A 21,426-nucleotide genomic window follows, 5' to 3' on the forward strand; every position below is an offset into this window, starting at 1 on the left:
AAAAAAAAAAAAAAAAGGATAAGACAATAGAAGTAAAATTCCAAAGAAAAGTTCATTAAACATGGAGGAAGAGGAGGCAATAGAATTATCTGAGAAGGAATTTAGAAGGTATGTTTATAGAACTCTACAAGAGCTTAAGAAAACCCCAAACAGAAGCAAGGAGAACACAAACAGTACCCTGGAAGAACTCAGGAAAACCATTCAAGAACAAAATAACAAGATTAATGCACAATCAGAACTCATACAAAGACAGCAGTTAGAAATCCAAAAGATGAATACCAAAATTACAGAATTGCATAACCCAGTGGAAGCACAAAAGAATAGGCTAGAACTGGTTGAAGAAAGCATTTCTCAACTAAAAGACAAATCCCTTGACACGAGCCTGTATGAAGAAAAATCAGAACAAAGATTTAGCAGAAATGAAGAGAATCTAAGAATTATATGGGATAACATGAAAAGAAACAACATATGCCTCATTGGAATTCCAGAACAAGAAGAGAAAAAAAACCACTAAGAAAATTGTGGAAGACCTGCTAACAAAAAACTTCCTCCATATAATGAAGGAAGAAAAGATACTTGTCCAAGAAGCTCAAAGAACCCATACAGGATAGACTCCAAGAGAAAAACACTGAGGTATATCATAACTAAAACCAAAGACAAAGAAAGAATCTTGTGAGCTACCTGGGACAAAAGAAATATTACTTATAATAATCAAACAGTTAGGCTGAGCTCTGATGACTCAGCAGAAACCATGCAGGCAAGAAGGTAAAAGGATGGCATATATAGAACATTGAAGGAAAAGACCTTTCAACCAAGGATCCTGTATCCAGCCAAACTGTCCATCAAATATGAGGGCAAAATCAAGACATTCTCAGACAAATAGAAATTAAGGGATTTTGTGAAAACCAAACCAACTCTACAAGAAATGCTGAAGGAATCCTCTCAATAGAGAACCCACAACAGAGAACAACAAAATCAGGACACATGACATCAACAATAAAACCAAATCAGAAATAGAAGCTCAAAATAAGACCATAAAACATTGTACACTAAAAATCAAGGAAGCCAATCTGCACACGACAACAGCAACTAACCAAATAGAGGGAATAAACGTTCTAGGTACAAACTTCCAAATTGAGAGGAAAACAGGGCAATGTCTTCATAGAACAGACTGTTCCAAAAATGTAGAGAAAATAATTCACTACAAGATAACCACAGAGAAAATTAACAATCCCCCTAAGCAAATCCAGAAAGAAGGAAAACATATGGGTTTAGTAAACACAAAACCAACAATAAAGAAGAAAAGAGAGGAAATACTTGACAACAAAACAAGCTGAGCACAGAAAAGTATAAGGACCAAGGAAACTCCAACAACACGACAAAAAAACAATAGAATGACAATGATCAATTCATACCTACCACTAATTACACTCAATGTGAATGGATTAAATGCACCAATCAAGAGAAAGAGATTAGCAGACTGGATAAAAAAAGAAGACCCATTGATATGCTGCCTACAAGAGACCCACCTTAGACACAAATATAAAAACAAATTAAGGGTTAAAGGGTGGAAAACAATATACCAAGCCAATGGTAACCAAAAAAGAGCAGGAGTGGCAATATTAATTTCTTATAAAATAGACTTTAAGATGAAAAACATCGTAAGAGACAAAGAAGGACACTATATGATGCTGGAAGGATCAACTGACAAAGAAAACATTACGATAATAAATATTTATGCACCCAATGAAAGTGCTCCAAAATATGTTATGCAAATATTAATTGAATTAAAAGGGACAACAGAAAACTTTACAATAGTAGTAGGAAACTTTAACACACTACTTTCAAGGAGGGACAGATCAACTAGAAAAAAACTCAACAAAAATACAGAAGAACTCAACAACACAATCAACCAACTCGACCTCATAGGCATATACAGATCATTCTACCCAACAAAAGCACAATTCACATTCTTCTCCAGTGCAGTGGATCTTTCTCCAGAATAGACCATATGTTAGGACATAAAACAAGTTTCAATAAATTCAAAAAGATTGATACCACAAAGCATCTTCTTGGATCACAATGCTATAAAATTAGAAATCAATAATAGGAAGATCAAGGAAAAAAACATCAAACATGGAAGTTGAACAACACACTGCTCAAAAACTACAGGGCAATAGAAGAAATCAAAAGTGAAATTAAAAAATTTCTAAAAACAAATGAGAATGAAGATACATCATACCAAAACCTATGGGACACAGTGAAAGCAGTACTCAAAGGTCAGGTTATAGCAATAAATGCATACATCAAAAAAGAGGGAAGAAACAAAATCAACATTCTAACTCAACAACTCCAACAATCAGAAAACAATTAGGAAAAGAACAACAAAAGAATCCTATAATCTAGAAGTAAGAAAATAATAAAGATCAGAGCAGAAATAAATGAAACAGAAAACAACAACAAAAAAAAAAAGTAGAGAAAACCAACAAAACAGAGAGCTGGCTCTTTGAAAATTAACAAAATCAAAAAACCATTTGCAACTCTAATAAAAGAAAAGAAAAAGAAGATGAAAATTAAAGAATAGTAAACAAAAAGGGTGTCATCACAACAGAACCAACTGAAATAAAAAAGATACTGACAGAATAGTATGAAAAACTGTACTCCAACAGATTTGAGAACCTAGAAGAGATGGACAAGTTTCTGGAATCACAAGACCTACATAAACTATCCCATTCAGAGATAGAATACTTGAACAGACCTATAACAGAAGAAATTGGACAGGTCATAAAAAAACTCCCCACAAGGAAAAGTCCTGGCCCTGATGGCTTCACTGGACAATTTTACCAAATATTCAGGGAAGAGTTGACACCTATATTACTCAAGCTATTCCAGAACACAGAAAAAGATGGAATACTCCCAAACTCATTTTATGAAGCAAGCATAACACTAATACCAAAACCAGGGAAAGACACCACTAAAAAGGAAAACTACAGACCAATATCCCTCATGAACACTGATGCAAAAATCTTCAACAAAATCCGAGCCAGCAGAATCCAACAACATATCAAAAAAAAAAAAAAAAAAAAAATCCGGACCAAGTGGGATTCATACCAGATCCAAGGATGATTCAACATCAGAAAAACAATCAATGTAATCCACCACATAAACAAAACAAAAGAACCATATGATTATATCAATTGATGCAGAAAAGGCATTTGATAAAATCCAACACCGTTCTTGTTCAGAACTCTAAGCAAAATAGGGATAGAAGGGATATTCCTCAACATAATAAAAGGCATATATGCAAAGCCAGTAGCCAACATTATTATTAATGGAGAAAGGCTCAAGGCATTCACCTTACAAACAGGAACCAGACAGGGATGCCCTCTATCACCACTTCTATTTAACATTGTTGGAAGTCCTGGCCAGGACAATAAGGCAGGAAAGAGAAATTTTTTTTTTAGCAAATTTGCAAAGAGGAAGTAATACAGTATTTGTGGACGATATGATCCACACACAAAGTGAAATGACAAACCACAGAAGAAAACCCAAGAGACTCAACAATGACAACAACAAAAAACTACTAGAACTAATAGAAAGGTTCAGCAAAGTGGCAGGATACAAGGTCAATACACAAAAATCAGTTGGATTCCTCTACACCAACAAAGAGACCTCTGAAAAAGAAATAAGGGAAACAATACCATTTATAATAGCTACTAAAAAGATAAAATATCTAGGAATAAACCTTACCAGAGACACAGAAGACCTATACAAGGAAAACTACAAAACACTACTACAGGAGACAACAAGTACTCTACATAAATGGAAGAACCTACCTTGTTCATGGATAGGTACATTGAATATTGTGAAAATGTCAATACTACCTAAAACAATCTACACATTTAATGCAATTTTGATCCAGATACCAACAAGATTTTTTAAGCACATGCAAAAAACAATTACTAACTTCATACAGAAAGGAAAGAGACTTCGGATAAGCAGAGCAGTACTGAAGAAGAAGAACAAAGTGGGAGGCCTCACACTCCTGGATCTTAAAACCTACTATACAGGCACAGCATGGTATTGGTACAAGGATAGACAGATAGACCAATGGAACAGAATTGAAAGTCCAGAAATAGGCCTAACCATCTATGGACAGCTGATCTTTGACAAAGGTCCAAAACCCATTAAATGGGGGAAGAGATAGCCTCTTTAACAAATGGTACTGTCAAAACTGGATATCCACTTGCAGAAAAATGAAACAAGACCCATACTTCACCCCATACACAAAGTTATGTCAAGTTAAATCAAAGATGTAAATGTAAAACCCCAAACTATAAAATTCATTAAAGATAAAATAGGGGAAAATCTAGGAGCCCTAATTTACAGCATAAATAGACTATCAAACCTAACCCAGAATGCACAGGACGTAGAAGAGAAGCTACATGACTGGGACCTTTTAAAAATTAAATTCTTATGTGCATCGAAAGACTTCACTAAATGGGTAAAAAGAGAACCTGCAGATTGGGAGAAAATATATGCCTACAACATATCTGACAATGGACTTATCTCCAAAATCTATAGACAACTTCAACACCTCAACACCAAAAAGACAAAAGCACCCAATTCAAAAATGAGCAAAATACTTGAACAGACACTTCACTAAAGATGATATGCTACAGACAACAAACACATGAGGAATTGCTCATGATCTTTAGTCATTGGAGGGATGCAAATCAAAACAAAAATGAGATATCATCTTACCCCAGCAATCACAGCAAAGTTCAACAGGACAGAAAATAACAAATGCTGGCAAGGTTGCGGAAAGACTGGAACTCTTGTGCACTGCTGGTGGGATTGTAAAATGGTACAACCATTGTGGCAAACGCTATGGCATTTCCTTAAAAAACTGAAAATAGAAATACCATTTGACCCAGCAATTCCATTACTAGGAATATATCCTAAAGAGGCGAGAGGCAGGTCACAAACAGACATATGCAAATCTATGTTCATCACAGCACAATTTCCTATAGCAAAGAGATGGAAACAACCTAAATGCCCATCAACAGATGAATGGATAACCAAATTATTGTACATTCACACAATGGAATACTATGCTACATTAAAGAACAATGAAGGATACATAAATCATCTCACAACATGGATGAACTTGGAGGACATTGTTGTTGTTGTTGTTTGCCATTGAGTCGGCCCCGACTCATAGTGACCCCTCCTTGGGTTTCCGAGGCAGTATCACTACGGAAGTAGGAATGCCCAACCTTCCTTCCATTATGCTGAGTGAAATAAGTCAATCGCAGAAGGACAAATATTGTATGAGCCCATTACTGTAAAAAGACTAAGAAGGGTTTGCTAAAGAAAGGGAACTCACTTTGTAGGTTACCAGGGTGGGTAGGGAAGGGGAGGGATTAATTTCGGGCTAGTTGGGGGCCACATGCTGACGTGGGTAAGGGGAGGGATGGTACAGAAAGAGTGTGTGACCACCATGATAACATTAGGAAAAGGAAGGACACCAAATTGTGCACATAAGATATAAACAATAGAGGTTAATACCAGTATACCTACAATACTACATTACCATTAACACCAAACATCGGGCTACAGATGAACAAATACACATCTGAGAAGATCAGATGGGGGTCAGTGAACAGGATTATACTCTAGACCAAGGACAGATTTAGTGGAGGCTAATCTTGCACAGATACCAGTGATACAAAATACCTACAATCCTTACAGAAACAACAGAAGACAGACATAGAGTATTCCCTCACAGATAGCCAGACACTGTGGGAGAGAGATCCAATGGATCTACCAACTCAGGACCATAGTACTATGGGACAGCAGACTCAATTGGCACAACAAAATACATAAAAATCTTGTTCCTCAACCTACATTTGTGAGTAGCAACTGGGGTCTTAAAAACTTGCAAGCGGCAATCTAAGTGCAGCTAATGGTCTCCTATCATCGGGAGCAAAGAAGAGTGCAAAAAACCAAGGGCATTTGGAGCAATCAGCCCTAGGACATGATGGACCTCAAGACCAGAAGAACTAGATGGTGCCTGGCTACCGATGCCAACCACTTGGGAAAGGATCAAAACTGGAGATCCTGGATAGAGTGGGAGAAAAAACGAGGAACAAAATCCAAAACACAATAACGACTAGAATTACTTGTCAGATGGAGTCTGGTGGAACCCCATTACTATGGCCTTGGGATACACTTCAGGCAGGGAATAAAACTCACTCCCAGGGGCTGTCTCTTAGTCTAATAATAAACGAGATGTACACAAAGACCACTCAACCCAGGGTGACAGACCCACATACTCTACGGAGATGTATCCCTTGGAGCAATTGACCATGGGGTACCAGAGGGGCAACATTCGCATGGAGGGAATGCAGGGCACATAGGAGTGAAAAACTATTAAGTAGACTGCCCAGTCTTCCTTCCCCTGAAGCACTTAACTGATGAAGATTAAAGACTACAGTCTGCAGTATGGATTACACCTAAACATAAACAAAACGAAAATCTTCACAATTGGGCCAATAAGCAGCATCACAATAAATGGAGAAAATATTGCAGTTGTCAAGGATTTCATGTTACTATACCTAAGCCCATCATTGCAGTCACTGTGTCAATCCATCTTGTTGAGGGCCTTCCCCCAACGATTGGTTCTACAATCAACACCAATGGAGCAGCAGTCAAGACATCAGATGACATATTGCATTGGGCAAATCTGCTGCAAAAGATCTCTTTCAAGACATGAAGAGCAAAGATATCTCCTTGAAGACTAAGGTGCACCTAACCCAAGCCATGGTATTTTCAATCACTCTTATGCATGTGAAAGCTGGAAAATGAACAAGGAAGACCAAAGAAGAGTTGATGGTTTTGAGTTGTGGTGTTGGAGAAGAATGGTAAGAGTACCATGGTCTGCTAAAAGGACTAACAAAACTGTCCTGGAAGAAGTGCAGCCAGAACACTCCTTGGAAACAAGCATGGCCAGACTTCATCTCACCTACTTTGGAACTGTTGTTAAGACGAGTCCATTCCCTGGAGAAGAATATCATGCTTGGTAAAGTGGAGGGTCAACATAAAAGGGGAAGGCCCTCAACAAGATGAATTGGCACAGTGGCTGGAATGAGGGCTCAGGTATAGCAAGTATTGTGAGGCTGGGGCAGGACTGGGCAGTGTTTTGTTCTGTTGTACATGAGCGTTAAGAGTTGGAACCGACTGATCGGGACCTAACAATGACAACCTCACACCATTCACAAAAACTAGATCAAATGAACCACAGACTTGAATGTAAGAGTTAAGCTATAAAATTCTTAGAAGAAAACACTGGAGTCAATCTTCTTAATCTTAGATTAGATAAAGATTTCTTAAATGTAACATCAAAAGGATAATGGGCATCATCAAAATTAAAAACTTCTGTGCTTCAAAAGACACCATTAAGAAAGTAAAAAGACAAACCATAGAAGAAAACGTTTGCAAATAACCTATCTAATAAAGGACTTTTATCCAGAATATATAAAAATCTTAAATTACACCTAAAGGATAATTAGAAAAGTAACCCAATTAAAAATGGTCAAAATTTTGAATAGACATTTCACAAAAGAAAATATATGAATGGACAATAAGCACATGAAAAGATACTCAACATCGTTAGAGAAATAAAAGTTAAAATTAAAATGAGATACCACTGCACACTCAATAAATAAATATAATAATAATAATAATAATAAGATAGTAAGTATTGAGAAGGATATGGAGATTATTGGAACCTTCATCCATTGCTGGTAGGAAAGTAAAATGGAATGGCCACTTTAGAAAATAGTTTCACAGTTTCTTTAAAAAGTTAAACATAAACTCACCATATGGCTTAAAAATTCCATTGTTAGCCATTCATCCAAGAGAAACTAAAATAATATGTCCACACAAAGACTTGTATGTAAATTTTCAGAGCAGTACTATTCATAAAAAATGGAAACAAACCAAATATCCATCAACTGATGAATATATGAATCAATAAACAAATGCCGTATATCTACACAATCAGATATTATTTGGGAATATAAAAAGGAATGCCACAACAGGGATGAACCTTAAAAACATCAGGCTCAGTGAAAGAAGCCAGATGCAAAAGGCCAGGCATCAAAATTATATGATTACAATTATATGAAATATCCAGAAAAAACAAAGCTATAGATTCAGAAAATAGATTCCAGGTTAATTGGGGATAGAGTTCAAAATGAAAAGTGACTATAAATGGGCATGAGAGATCTTCTTGGTTTGATAGAAATGTTCTAAAAGTGGAATGTGGTGGTGGTTACACAACTCTGTACATTTTCTAAAGATCAAAAACTTGTACACTTGAAACAAGTGAGTTTATGGCATATAGATTATGCATTAATAAAGCTATTAAAATAAAACGCACAGGGTGACTAGAAAATATTTACCTAAAAAGAAAAAAAGAACAAAAATATATCTCTGGAAAATGTTTACTATGAAAAACAGAAGACAGTCTTCAAAAATGTTGTATTCTTAATAAATAAAACCAAGTATTGCCTATGTGAACTAACAACAGAAAGTCATAAGAAGATGTTAAGCTCTCACGAGGGAGCTCTGGTAGCATAGTGGCTAAAGCACTTGACTGCTAACCAGAAGGCTGGCGGTTCAAACCCACCAGCCACTCCTCGGAAGGAAGGTTGGGCAATCCTACTTCCATAATGATACTGCCTCGGAAACCCAAGGAGGGGTCGCTATGAGTCAGGGCCGACTCGACAGCACATAACAACAACAACAAGCTGTCACAAATAGGGTGTTGTGGGGGATAAGAGAAAGAACACAAAGGACATTAAGAAAAAGGATGCAAAGAATGTTAAAAATCCTAAACAAGAAGTAAATTTGCTCTGAAGTCTTTAAAGAGGGGGATTGACTTGGTAGAAAAATCACCTGATGATATGGAGAACAAACCTGAGAAATTGCCCAAGGATAGAGAGTAAAAGGATTAAAATAAGATGAAAGGATGAACAGATAGTAAATAAGGAGAATGAAGTGCAGAAAATCATATGAAGAAAAAAAAAGAGGTCACATATGATTACCAATCCTATAGCACGAGATAACTTTCAGAAATGAATAAATGTTAATTTTCAGATTAAAGGCTTACATTCTCAGGGAATATTAATAAACAAAAAAGACATAAATATGCCCTGACAATATTTTTGAACTGGTTATTCTCCCTTAGCTACCCATATCCATCTGTGACCTTTCTCAGCCCTGCTCTGTGCTCCAGGAGACTAACTTCTGCATAGAACTCTAGCCAGGCTGCCCCACCAGTTGATTCCTAGTTGGGTTTGACTAATAGAAGATACTGGCAGGAATGCTGAGGCTGAAGGGTGGGAAGAGATTGTTCAGGGTATGTCTCCTCACGTCTTCACCTTTTCAGCACCACGTCTTAGGCAGTAACTAAATCCTCTCCAGATGAACACTCCCACTGGGTAGACCCTACTCCACAGGTCTAGCTTTCTCTGGCCCCAGTAACACAATTTCCTCAGCTTGTGCCATCATCTCTAAAGGGAGCAATAGCTTTTATGTGTTGCTAGCCTTCTCTGAATGTCACATCAGCCCTGGTTTGTGCTCTTAATTCTTCCCACATCACTGTAAGTAACCTTCTTTGGTGACGTATCTTTGTTTGAACCATCTTGGACTCTGACTAAGACAAAGTATGAAGAAAAATATTCCATAAACACAGAGAGAAATAATTCTATCTACAAAGTAATCAAAGCCAAACTAATCTCACACTTCTCGACAGTAAAACGAATACCAGAAACTAATGGAACTGAATATATCATTTTTTTATGAGAAAAAAAATTCTGTCATAATTCCATTCTGTCATCATGTGTGAAGGCAACCAAATGTTAATTTCAAGAAAGTGCAAAGGCTCAGAAAATATAACATCCACACACTTTTCCTGGGAGTTGAGTGGGGGAGTCAAGAGCCTTATCTAACCAAATGAAGAGCAATTCTCAGAAATGCAGAAATTGTGGTGTAAAATAATAGACAGTATCTATTGAAATTGTTTGAAAATACAGAATTGTTTATGTAATTAAAATTATATATGAAAGCAAAAGATATTCATTAAATTGAAACTAGATACTATAATAATGAGTAATTTAATAGCACAATCTTAGATCTTAAATTAATAATGACCAGGTAGTGATGTTAAGAGTTGGACTAATTGAAATGATTCTTAATTCCTTGTTTCACTCTTTATTTTGGCAATTGGGAAAACTGAGAAGCATATACCAAAAAACAAAAACCAAACTCACTGCCGTCGAGTCAATTCTGACTCACAGTGACCGCTGCTTGGGTTTCTAAGGCAGTATCTCTACGGAAGTAGATTGCCCAGTCTCCCTTCCAAGGAATGGCTGGTGGGTTTGAACCGTCAGCCTTCTGGTTAGCAGTCAAATATCTTAGGCACTATGTGAAAAATAGCATATCAGCCTTCCATATAATTGCAGAACATTATTATTCTAATTTAAATTTAGTTATATCTCAAAATAAGTAAATCCAGTAGCTGTATTTCATTCCAAGATAGATGCTAATTGATAAAAATCTATGAAAATATTTTCTTTCTTGAGCAAGCAGGCAGTAAGTACAACTGCATACCAATATGTTAGTTGCTCATTATAGGCTTGAATATAAAAATCAATTGGGCTGCTTAATTTTTCTACTATTATTCAAGATTCTTGGCCAACTTAATTGTATGAATGCTTACTTTGTGAAGGGCAAATAAAATAATGTAGTTAATTTCATTAACTACTTAAGAAAAAAACAAAAAACCAAACTCATTGCCATCAAGTTCGATCTGACTCATAGTGACCCCTCTTGGGTTTCTGAGGTGGTATCACTACAGAAGTAGATTGCCCAACCTTCCTTCTGAGGAGTGCTGGTGGGTTAAACGGCTAGACAGATTAGAAATAATTGAGCTGGACAGCAGATGAATATAGAATACTTCAAATTTTAAATTTTAAGTGTTTTTGATTTGAATCATGCTGAATATAAATAAACCCATTAAGTGAAATGTGTCAGCATAAAATGGAAAATGTCAGGAAAAGAGCTAAATGGTATCTTTAAATGTCATCTTCAAATGTCATATCATCTGGATAAAAACCAGTTTAAGAGACTCTGAAATGAATTGGTGGAATTAAAACACAAACATCAAATAAGTGATTTTGTTGCCATTACAATATAATCAAGTTTAAAATCTTCAAAATATAGCTGAACTTTCTATTTGGAAAATACTTCCCAGTATACTGTACAGTTACATGTTATATTTACTCAAATACTGGCAAACAAAGGAACCGAGGAAATGCTAGCTTAAGGAGCTAAAGTTGGAGTCCTCTAATAGCAATCTTATCTTCTCAAACACATCTTTCCTTGCCCAAGTACTTACTAACAGTTTTTGTATGCTTGGCAATATATGTGTATGAATTAAATAGAAAAATGGTTCTTCCATTCAGAGAGCATAGTATTTAGATGTGGAGTTAATAAATTCTATAAACCAAAAAACAAACCAAACTCACTACCATTGAGTCAATTGGACACATAGCGACCCCTCCTTGGGTTTCCGAGGCAGTATCTCTATGGAAGTAGATTCCCCAGTCTTTCTTCTGAGGAGTGGCTGGTGAGTTTGAAGTGCCAGCCTTCTGGTTATGCCTTAGGTACTACACCACCAGAACTTCAAATTGTATAAAGCAATCTAAAATAATTTGTGCTTGAACACTTTTGATCAAAGAGCAGCTCTACTCTCTCTTCTCAGGTGTTTCTCTTCAGGAAAAGTATTTAGAGAATAGCAAGATAGGAAAGAGACACTTAAGCAGACAAATAAGCATATCAAGCTCTGTTGTAGACTAGGCATACAGCAAAATCCTACCCACTGCCATCAAGTCAATGCCAACTCATAGTGACTCTACAGGGCAGAGCAGAGCTGCTCCATACGGTTTCTAAGGCTGTAAATCTTTACGGAAGAAGACTGCCTCATCTTTCTCCCATAGAGCAGCTGGTGGTTCGAACACCAGCTTTTTGGTTAGCAGACAAATGCGTTAACCACTGCATCACCAGAGAGCCTTGGAGGTAGATAGTGCAGTTGAATTTTCATGTCCCCCAAAACATTTGCAAATGTAAACTATTAGATAGTGAAACAGTAAGGACTAAGAACATGCCTAATGAAAGAAGGAGTGGAACAGAAGGAAGAAATCAGAATAACTTTATCATGGAGTGAGAAGCAAAGGGAACTTCAGAAAGCATGGGGAGAAAAAAAAAACAAGTGTTCAAAGGTCTATTTGAAAGAACTGGAGTCATCGATGATGAATCTAAAACTTCAACCTCACGGACTTCAAAATTCCTCTTAGGAGTTAAGTCTAATCAGCTCCTGTAAAGTTATGTGATTGTAATAATAATAACAAAAACAATAATCTGATATATATATCCCAAAGAAATACAGGCCTTTCACCATGTGAAAGACAGACCTGGTGAACTGCTGTTTTGAACACAGCAGAGAAAACCCTATGGAGCAGTTCTACTCTGGAACACACGGGGCCACCCCAAGTCAGGGCCCAACTCAAAGGCAACGAACAACATGCAGTGTGTCTCACAGTTTATGAAGCTGGTACACACATACTATCTCATGTTTCTTCTATGAGTACACTGGATAGACTTCTTTTTCTTTAACAGAGGGATTAAATTGAGGTTCAAGATTAAGTGACTTAACTGAAATTATGTTAACTATTAAGTCTATTAAAAGAGGAGATGGAATCAACAGAACTGAAAATACTTTTCTAGTCCTGTTTCTAGTTCTTACTTCAAAGATTCTGTGATAAAACAAATTTTTCTTACAAACACCTAGGAAGTCTTCTCTCAAAGCTTGCTCACAGAATTCTCTGAACATGTTCTAGAACTAGGAGACTCTCAGAGTGTTGAGGTCCCTAAAGAAGGCACATCACTTTGGGGTCAGAAAAAACATGGAAGTGGCCATGGAGGTGGCCTGGGTCCCTGTTATGTGGCTGTACAATATTAGCTAGCAGAGACCAGGGGCCTGGAGCCAGAAAGACTTAGGTGGGAACCTAGCCTGCTTATTAGAGATATTAGCCTCTCTGAACCTTGTTGTCTCCATCTATAAAATGGAAATATCAGCAACATAATTATACATAAAGTACTGGCTACAGAGACTAGCATGTAATTATACTCAGCACTGATGGATACTGAGCAATTGGAACCCTGGGTTAATTTTTCATATCTCTCCAGCCAAATTAATCACTGAATTGACTGCCCCAAACATTGAAGATGTAATGCAAATAAAATTGGATAGCCTTTAGAAGTGACAAGATGTGTGGTCTTCTCTCATTCCGTAAGTCTGCTTCTCCTATTTCCACGCCAAATTAATCAGAAATTAAATTGTAAAGCTTATGTTCAAAGTGTCATAGTTGTCCTCTTTTCCTTGAGTTGCTGGCCTCAACCTCCTTCCCAAGAAGACTATGTGACTTGGTTTTAGAAAAACCTTGTTTCTTCTAGGGGATAAGTGGGGTATGAAAGCAGTAAAGTGGAGAATTGGAACCACCACCCTTCTGGTTAGCAGTCAAATGCCTTAGGCACTATGTCACCAGAGCTCCTGGAAGTTTCTAGGCAATGGGAAATCTCAGGACACCATTTATTCTGGAAGTGAGTGAGCCTAGATTTACCCATGTGCTCTCTTCTCATTTTATTGCACTACAATAAGCACTACCAGAAAGAGTCCTGATTCTGAGTCAAATTTTGCTATATTTCCCTCTATAAAATAGAGTCTGATATACCTCATCTACTTTCCATTCACTCACTCACTCTATTCAAAACTAGTTATTGTGTATCAGTTTTATGCCAGGTTCCCTTCTGGGTGCTACATACACAATGATGAATACAGACAGATTTGATCCTTACCTTCAGGGATTTTACTATGTAGTGAGGAAAAAAGTCATAAAAATTATTAAGTATGAAATAATAGTTGTTAAAATACTGCAGGAGAATATATTCTGACTACATGCCAGACACTGAAGTGGGTGTTGGGGGTCCACAGTGATCTAAACAGGTATGGGCCCTGTCCTCATAGAGCTTTATAGCCTGGTTGATGTTGTGAGGACTTTCTGAGTCAAACATACACTTGGTATTTGGTACAGTACAACGTTGTGAAGCTATTGTCAAAATACAACACATATAAGCCTGTCTTTTTCTTATTTTATCAGATTTGACCTAAATATTGTTTAACCTTTATTTCAGTGGTTTTATGATTTTATTGTGAATCATTTCAAATCCCTTTTTAAGGTTGTTAAGACACAGAAGCCAGAGAAGTGAACAACCCTTCAATAACTATGTAGGTAATATTTAGATTCAAGACCATGTTAAACAACCTCTAAGCAGAGTCCAGTTTTGGGAAACTTAACCCAATTGGTCATGTTTTTATCAGGAAATGCAATGAACATGTCAACATGTGATTATTGATAGGTATTTTAAATGAGAAGTAGAAAAGTATTCAGTTGCAAATGTTTAATCAGGTAAAACCCCCATCCGTACAGTGCTTTGAAATCCTTAAAACTTCAAAAATATAAATATAGTTCAAAATGCAGCCAATAAAGGAACTAGGATATGATCAACTATGTGGCATCGGATGTGGAATGTTCAATGCTAATGTGTATTTTTGTTGTTGTTAATGACCAGAAATTTGTAGTTTATAATAAAAATTATAATGCCTTTCACAAAATAATCCAACAACAGGGATCTGCTTATCTGTGTACTATTATTAAGTCTCTGTTGAGGGGATGCCATTTGAGTAAAAGTAAAAAGCCACTGACCCAAGACTGTGTGTGAAGAATTACTTCAGAGTACAAGCAACTGCATATGTAATTTCATGGAAAATAAATAGATAAATAAAGTTTACAATTCTTAAGTAAATACATCTTTAAGAATCCACACATAACACAAAGTAAATTATAGGAAGATAACTTTCTTAAGCTTACGTGGCACCCTCTTCCTTGTTATTAATATCTCTATTGTTCCTATGCATGTATTCAACAAACTATTAGCTGTGAGAAGATATTACTAAAGTAATAGTGTTTAATTGATGTTTATTATAACAATTTCTTTTTAAAGTACCAATGAGCTTTGTCTCATTTTCAAATGATGAATAAATTATCAGAACCAAGAAGAATATTAATAATGACAACGAAATCCCCATTAAAACTACCTCTTGGGCTGCTTCCTCGTTGATTTATCACTTAACATATTTTTCTTACTCTTTATATCTTAGATAAATTTGCTCTGTCAAAGCAAAGTGTAGTTATGATGAATTATTTATTTTATATAAGAAAGCAGATAGGTAATTATAAAAATATTGGGCAAACATTTATCTATAAAACATTCGATCTGTAAAAAGAATCTGGTTTATAGATATACTCTCAGTGCAGTCTTAAAATAACAGAGACCACTGTTGAAATTTATAGTACTAATTATTTTTGTTTTCTAGGATGTAAGAGCATTGTAATAGATAGGAGATATTAACCAACTGTGCAGAAAGCAAAAGTCCCAATACAGATAATGCTATTGCAATAGGCCATTTAAGAGTCCTCTAGAGCAAAAACTGGGAAAAGTTAAGAAAATCATTTTCTTTTAAGACTCTTGTGTGAGGGTGAGGGATGAAGGAACACGAAGAGTTCAGATTTAAAACGAAAAACATCTAATCAACAGTTCTCCTTGTCATCATGTATTAGTTACTATTTCTTCCTTTCCCATCTTCAAAGGTTTTCTGCTGGTGATTTATTTGCTCAAATGTATGTCATTAGTCCTTCTCCAAACACCGTATCTTAAAGGTTTTATGAAAAGACTTTTTTATTCTGAAGCACACAGGGGGTTTCAGAGCTTTGAAAATCAGCAGTGGAACTGCATGAAAGGAAGGGACCCTCAGTTTAGCTGTGACAAAAAGTTCCCCCCCACAGAGAACGAGTTCTATAGAACCCCCTCTTTACCTCTACTGTAACCTATTGGTACATTAATGTGTCCTGCACTCAAAGAGCTACTTGTTATTTCCACAAAATAATAACTTTTACAATCACCTATTTCTCTCTGTTTGTGATATCAAAAGACATCATCATTTTTCCTAGGTTACATAAAGCTAAAGGCATTTTTCTACAATAAGAAAAGCAAAGCTACTAGCAATCAATGTTTTATAATCTGGAATAAAATACCACTAAGATTCCAAGACAGCATCCTAAGAGGTCCCTCTTGTTTGCAGTTGGCAGAATATCAGCTGTGTCAATACACAGTTGCAATAGACTCAACTAATTACCCTCATCCTGTCTCTGCTCAACTCTTCTCACTCCCAGGTGCCTACTCCACGGTCTCAAGAGAAGATAAGCAGATGGCTGTGAGAAGGTATATAGAACCTTGGTAGCCACTAGCCTTGAGAACAACTGGTCGATTCTCTTGAAGCCAGCTAAACCTTTAGTAAACAATTTCCAAACCCTAGTAGATGGCCTATCGATCCCAGTGGTGCTGTTCAACATCTATATGACTCCATATGAAGGACTAAATTCTGGCAATTGGAGTACTGTTTCTCTCTACTATAGTCTATTTATCATTTTATGATTTTTATTCCATAACCAGTGTCATTTCTTCATGATAGAGAACATAGCTGGTTCTATTCTCTCCACTGGTGGAATGTGACAAAGGGATGAAGGGATGATGGTCCATGTGGTTAACAGTCGTAAAGGACTTGAATATGCTTTCATTTTGCAACCAAGGAAGCAGACGGTTAACTGAAGCTTTTTTAAGTCGTATAAGGACAACTCCAGCATCAAGCTCTCTGACCTCAAAGCCACCCAGTTATTGCTGCAGCTCAGTTTTAGTATTTATCTTCACAAAAGATGACATAAATTACTAGGCAAAAATCTTATTTGAATGACACATTCCTGAATTCTAAATATATTTTTAAACTCCTTTTTCTATTTCTGACACTTTTCTGAACACCATGAAGGTCAACCTTAAATGGATGGATCTGTCCTCCAGAATATTTTTCATTTCTCCTTTATGACGTTTAGAATTTCTCAGATACTTTCCCTCTCGTATTCTCCATTTTAACACATCAACACTATTTTAGACCCCATTTTCTTAACAAAAAGCTACTCTGAAAATTGCTATCTCTGCATTTGTGCTCCTAAATTCCTTACACTTTCATTGCTGTATTCTTTCATTAGGGACTGGGGTTTGGCTTTTGTAACTCCGGGAAGAATATGAATTTCTTGTCTAGCATGAGCAAATAAGAAAAATGTTATTTTAATTCAAATTAAACTGATATTTATCATAATGCTAATTATCTTGATAGATCTTTTATTTCTTTTAACCCCCTGTTATTTCCCTTGAGTCTGATTCTATTCTTTAATGGTTGTTATGTGCCGTCGAGTCGGCCCTGACTCATAGTGACCCCTCCTTGGGTTTCCGAGGCAGTATCACTACGGAAGTAGGATTGCACAACCTTCCTTCCGAGGAGTGGCTGATGGGTTTGAACCGCCAGCCATCTGGTGAGCAGTCAAGTGCTCACTATGTTACCAGAGTCACTATGCTACCAGAGCTCCCTCATCAAGTAGAAACCTTTAAATACTTGATGTGAAAAAGAACTCCATTCTAAAGGGTGCAACTCAGATGAACTGGTTAAAGTTACAGTTAAATAGATTTCAACTCAAAACAAAGAAATCCTTTAAAACAGAGCTATGTGGTCTGCAATAATCTGAGCTACTATCATGAGGGTTAGTCACTGGTGATGTTTTAAGTATTAGACCATTTGAGGGGCTTTGTTAATACAGGGTTCAAGGAATGATTGAATTAGATTAATAGCCTTTACAAAGCTAAGAGTTTGTGGTTCTATGAACTCATTAACAATGTGACAGGACTAGCTCTTCTCCTAAACTAACACAAGGCTTATCATTCATACTCTCCACACCCTTTGTGTTTGGTATGACTTTATAATTTATTTAATTAACATAAATGACACAGAGATGAAAATCTGTCATTCCCCATACACACAGCTCAGAGGGAGGCAAATCTCAGACAAACCCAGATCAACTGGCTCTGCTTATCTTCTTTGCTACTCAGTTTTAGTATGAAACCCTGTCTTTGCTATTACATTAGGTGAGGACAATGAACTGCCCTGGAAAAAAAAAGAATTATTTCAACAGTTATATTAACCCTTGGGATTCTGAAAATATAGCATGCCATGAGATAACTGAATACTAACCTCTTTCATTTTTTCCAGTTCATTTTGTAAAGCTTGCTTTGCAATCTCAACTTCTATAAGCTGTTGCCTCAGTTTCTCATTTTCATCTTCAGTTGTTGTTCTCTTTTCTTCTACATTTTCCAATTCATGGTGTAGTCTCACAGACACATCCTTTGCAACCTAAAATAATTAGTCAATGACAATATAATAAGTGGGCTAATATGATAAGTGAGTTGATATTGAAAGCATTAAGAACCAATACTCATATAGTGCTTACCATGTGCCAACTAGTGTTCTAGATGCTTTATATATAAACCTTTAATACATACACCTTTAAACTCTCACAACAATCTAATGAGATAGGTATTATTCTTATTTTATAGCTATGGAAACTAAGTCTCAAGAGATAGGAAGTAACTTGCTCAAGGTCACACAGCTAAGGTGTGGCTCTAGATGCTATTCCCTTAACCTCTACACCATACTATAATCATAAATGTCCTATTTTACCATTTTAAAACAACCCCATGGGATGGATACTTCATTATTACACTACACCTTGGTCATAAATGCCCTACTGCATTTTAACATGTGTATAGAAATTTCACAAACCCCTTTAATTCAAAAACAACCCTACGGGATAGATATTTCTATTATTACCTATTCTGAAGAATGTAAAATAGAAGTCTTCCACTGCAAGTGGGCAGTGGGGTTTGAATTTTGATCCTATAAATACAACTCCAGGGGCTTAATTTTAGGAAATATTTTAGACCTGGGGGTTCATTTTTCTTCTTATTATTATTGATGGCATACATTTCTGTCCCATGTTTTGTGCTTATCTTTGAAAACTTCACAGTTTAGAAGAGAAGTGGACCTGTCTGGTGCTAAGGCTCAGGACACTTGTGAAACTGAGTAGGGAGCCAGCCAGGCCACATACTATCCTCTTGGAGGGCTGAGCAAGTAAAACTCTAAAAACCTACTGTGGTTCAGTCAGTCCAACTCATAGCAACCCCTCCTTGGGTTTCCATGGTAGTATCTCTACGGAAGTAGATTGCCCAGTCTTCCTTCTGAGGAGTGGCTGGTGGGTTTGAACCACCAGCCTTCTGGTTAGCAGTCAAATGCCTTAGGCACTACACCACCAGAGCTCCTGGCTGAGCATGTAACCTCTGTAAAAGGGTCAGCTTCTGCGTCTGAAAAAATGATGCCAATAATAATTTCTACTTGACAAGTTTATTTTTTTGGGGGGTACTAAACCAGCCACTCCTCGGAAGGAAGGTTGGGCAATCCTACTTCCGTAGTGATACTGCCTCGGAAACCCAAGGAGGGGTCGCTATGAGTCGGGGCTGACTCGACGGCACATAACAACAACAACAAATGAGATAATTATGTTCACACCAATGCTTGTCATTATGCCTGGTATATAGTGAGCTCTCATCAAATAACTGTTAGGGAAAAAAAAATTATACAACGATTTTCATAAATGTTTTCTCACAGCTTGTTTTAAAATAAATGTAGCATAATTATGTTTGATTTGTTCATTTTCATGAAGTTAATACAATTAAGATTGTATTTATTTGGTTGTTTAAGGACACAAAGATAGTATCTGGTTTGCATTGCCAATGAATCTGCTTCCTGTCAAACTGAACTGATTATACTTGTCTAAAAAAAAACGCATTTCAAGGTTGGGAGTTCTCCAGTGTGAAAGCTTCTAAAGGAAGACCTTCCCATTAAGAATGAGGTTCTTTCATTTACTTCACTCTCCCAGTAGTAAGTACAGAAAGGAAGGAGTCCTGGCAAAAGGTGGGAGTGTCACTTGCAGACAGAAATCCTAACTCTGCTATCTGTTCTGTTGCTATTCTGAGCCTCATCGCGTTGAGGAGTCCTCAGCTGGTTGCTCCTCAGTGCCTGAATCCACTTGGCCTTCACTTGGAAACCAAACCAGGTAGGCAAGATCAAGGCCAGAGCTTGTGTTTTCGCCGCGCCTCTTTTTCTGCCCCAGAGGGTGGCGCCCTTCTCCCACCAGCTCTGGAAGAGCCACAGTTACTCAGGCGAAGATGCCACAGAACTAGCTCTCCTTAAGGCCCTCCACACCCTCGACTCTTGAGACCCACCTGTCTGTCCCGCCTGACAATGCATAGTCAGCATTGCGAAACTCAGTGTCCCACCGAAGGGTTTTCAGTGCTAAGAGGCCTTGACCAGAGTCCCCGCCCACCGACCTGCCGCGCGCCCTAGGAGCCCCACCGCCTCCGACTCAGACCTTGAGGTCCTGCTCCAGGCTGCGCAGTAGCTCGCCGTCTATTTCCCCAGTCTGAGCGTAGCGAAGCCTTTTGCGCTCTGCTTTGCGGAGGCGGTACTGCAGAATCCGGCAGTTTTTGTTGGCTCTCTCCAACTCGTGGCGCATTTCCTGCAGCTGACAGGCATCCTCCTCGAAGAAAGTGTCCCTCATCTCGTCCATCTCTGTCCTCAGCTCATCGATCTCGTTCTGAGGCGGTAATAGGCCGCGGGTCAAAATCAGTCTCGTCCCCAGTCCCTCCCGCAAGCACCGAGCACACCCAGTCCCAGCTCAAATTATCAGCTTTATTGCCCTCTCTCCTTGAGATAGGCGTGACAAGGAGCTAAGTGAAGGAGAGGAAAACAGGCCCTCTTTAGGCCTTCTCTCGCTGTTTCACTCTAGCTCCTTCCATGAAAACGTGGGCAAACGATAATGTGAGGAAGGGAGGCCTAAATCCGAATTCAAATTAAAACCTAATGCAACTAATCGCAGGTTCCGTTTTAAACCTGGGAAAAGCCTAGGAGCCCTCCTCCCTCGTTTCCTGCACCCCTCCCTCACGAAGGCCGCCCACAGTTTTAGTCTCTCTCACCCGCCGGACACGCCCTACCCCCCCGCCTAAGGCCCACACCTCCCCTCCCCCACTCAATTCCCTTCACCTTCCTCACCTTCAACGTCTCGTTCTCCTCTCGAAGCTTTTCCATCTCCTCCTGCATTTCTTCTTGCTCCTGGAGCTGCTGGGGGTGCGGCTGCGACGAAGGAGGCGCAGCTGCCTGCATGCTCCCGCCGCTCGCGCTGCCCTCCGCGCTCTGCTGGGGGCCCTCAGCCGCCGCCGCCATTGGGGAGGCGGAAG

General features: G+C 37.9%; 1 protein-coding gene across 1 annotated transcript in view; it reads right to left on the reverse strand.

Annotated features, from left to right (window-relative positions):
* Nucleotides 1-21,426, reverse strand: part of SOGA3 (SOGA family member 3) — an 83,952-nt gene that overhangs the window by 61,476 nt on the left and 1,050 nt on the right. Inside the window, exons 2-4 of the mRNA XM_007946599.1 lie at nucleotides 21,242-21,382; nucleotides 20,562-20,786; nucleotides 18,329-18,487 (exon numbers count right to left, since the gene is read on the reverse strand). Of these exons, the coding sequence (XP_007944790.1) occupies nucleotides 18,329-18,487; nucleotides 20,562-20,786; nucleotides 21,242-21,382 (525 nt within the window). The remainder of the gene's footprint in view (nucleotides 1-18,328; nucleotides 18,488-20,561; nucleotides 20,787-21,241; nucleotides 21,383-21,426) is intronic.

Source organism: Orycteropus afer, unplaced genomic scaffold (assembly GCF_000298275.1).
Source record: "Orycteropus afer afer isolate SDZICR_OR568_19922 unplaced genomic scaffold, OryAfe1.0 scaffold00167, whole genome shotgun sequence".
Taxonomy (NCBI): Eukaryota; Metazoa; Chordata; class Mammalia; order Tubulidentata; family Orycteropodidae; genus Orycteropus; species Orycteropus afer.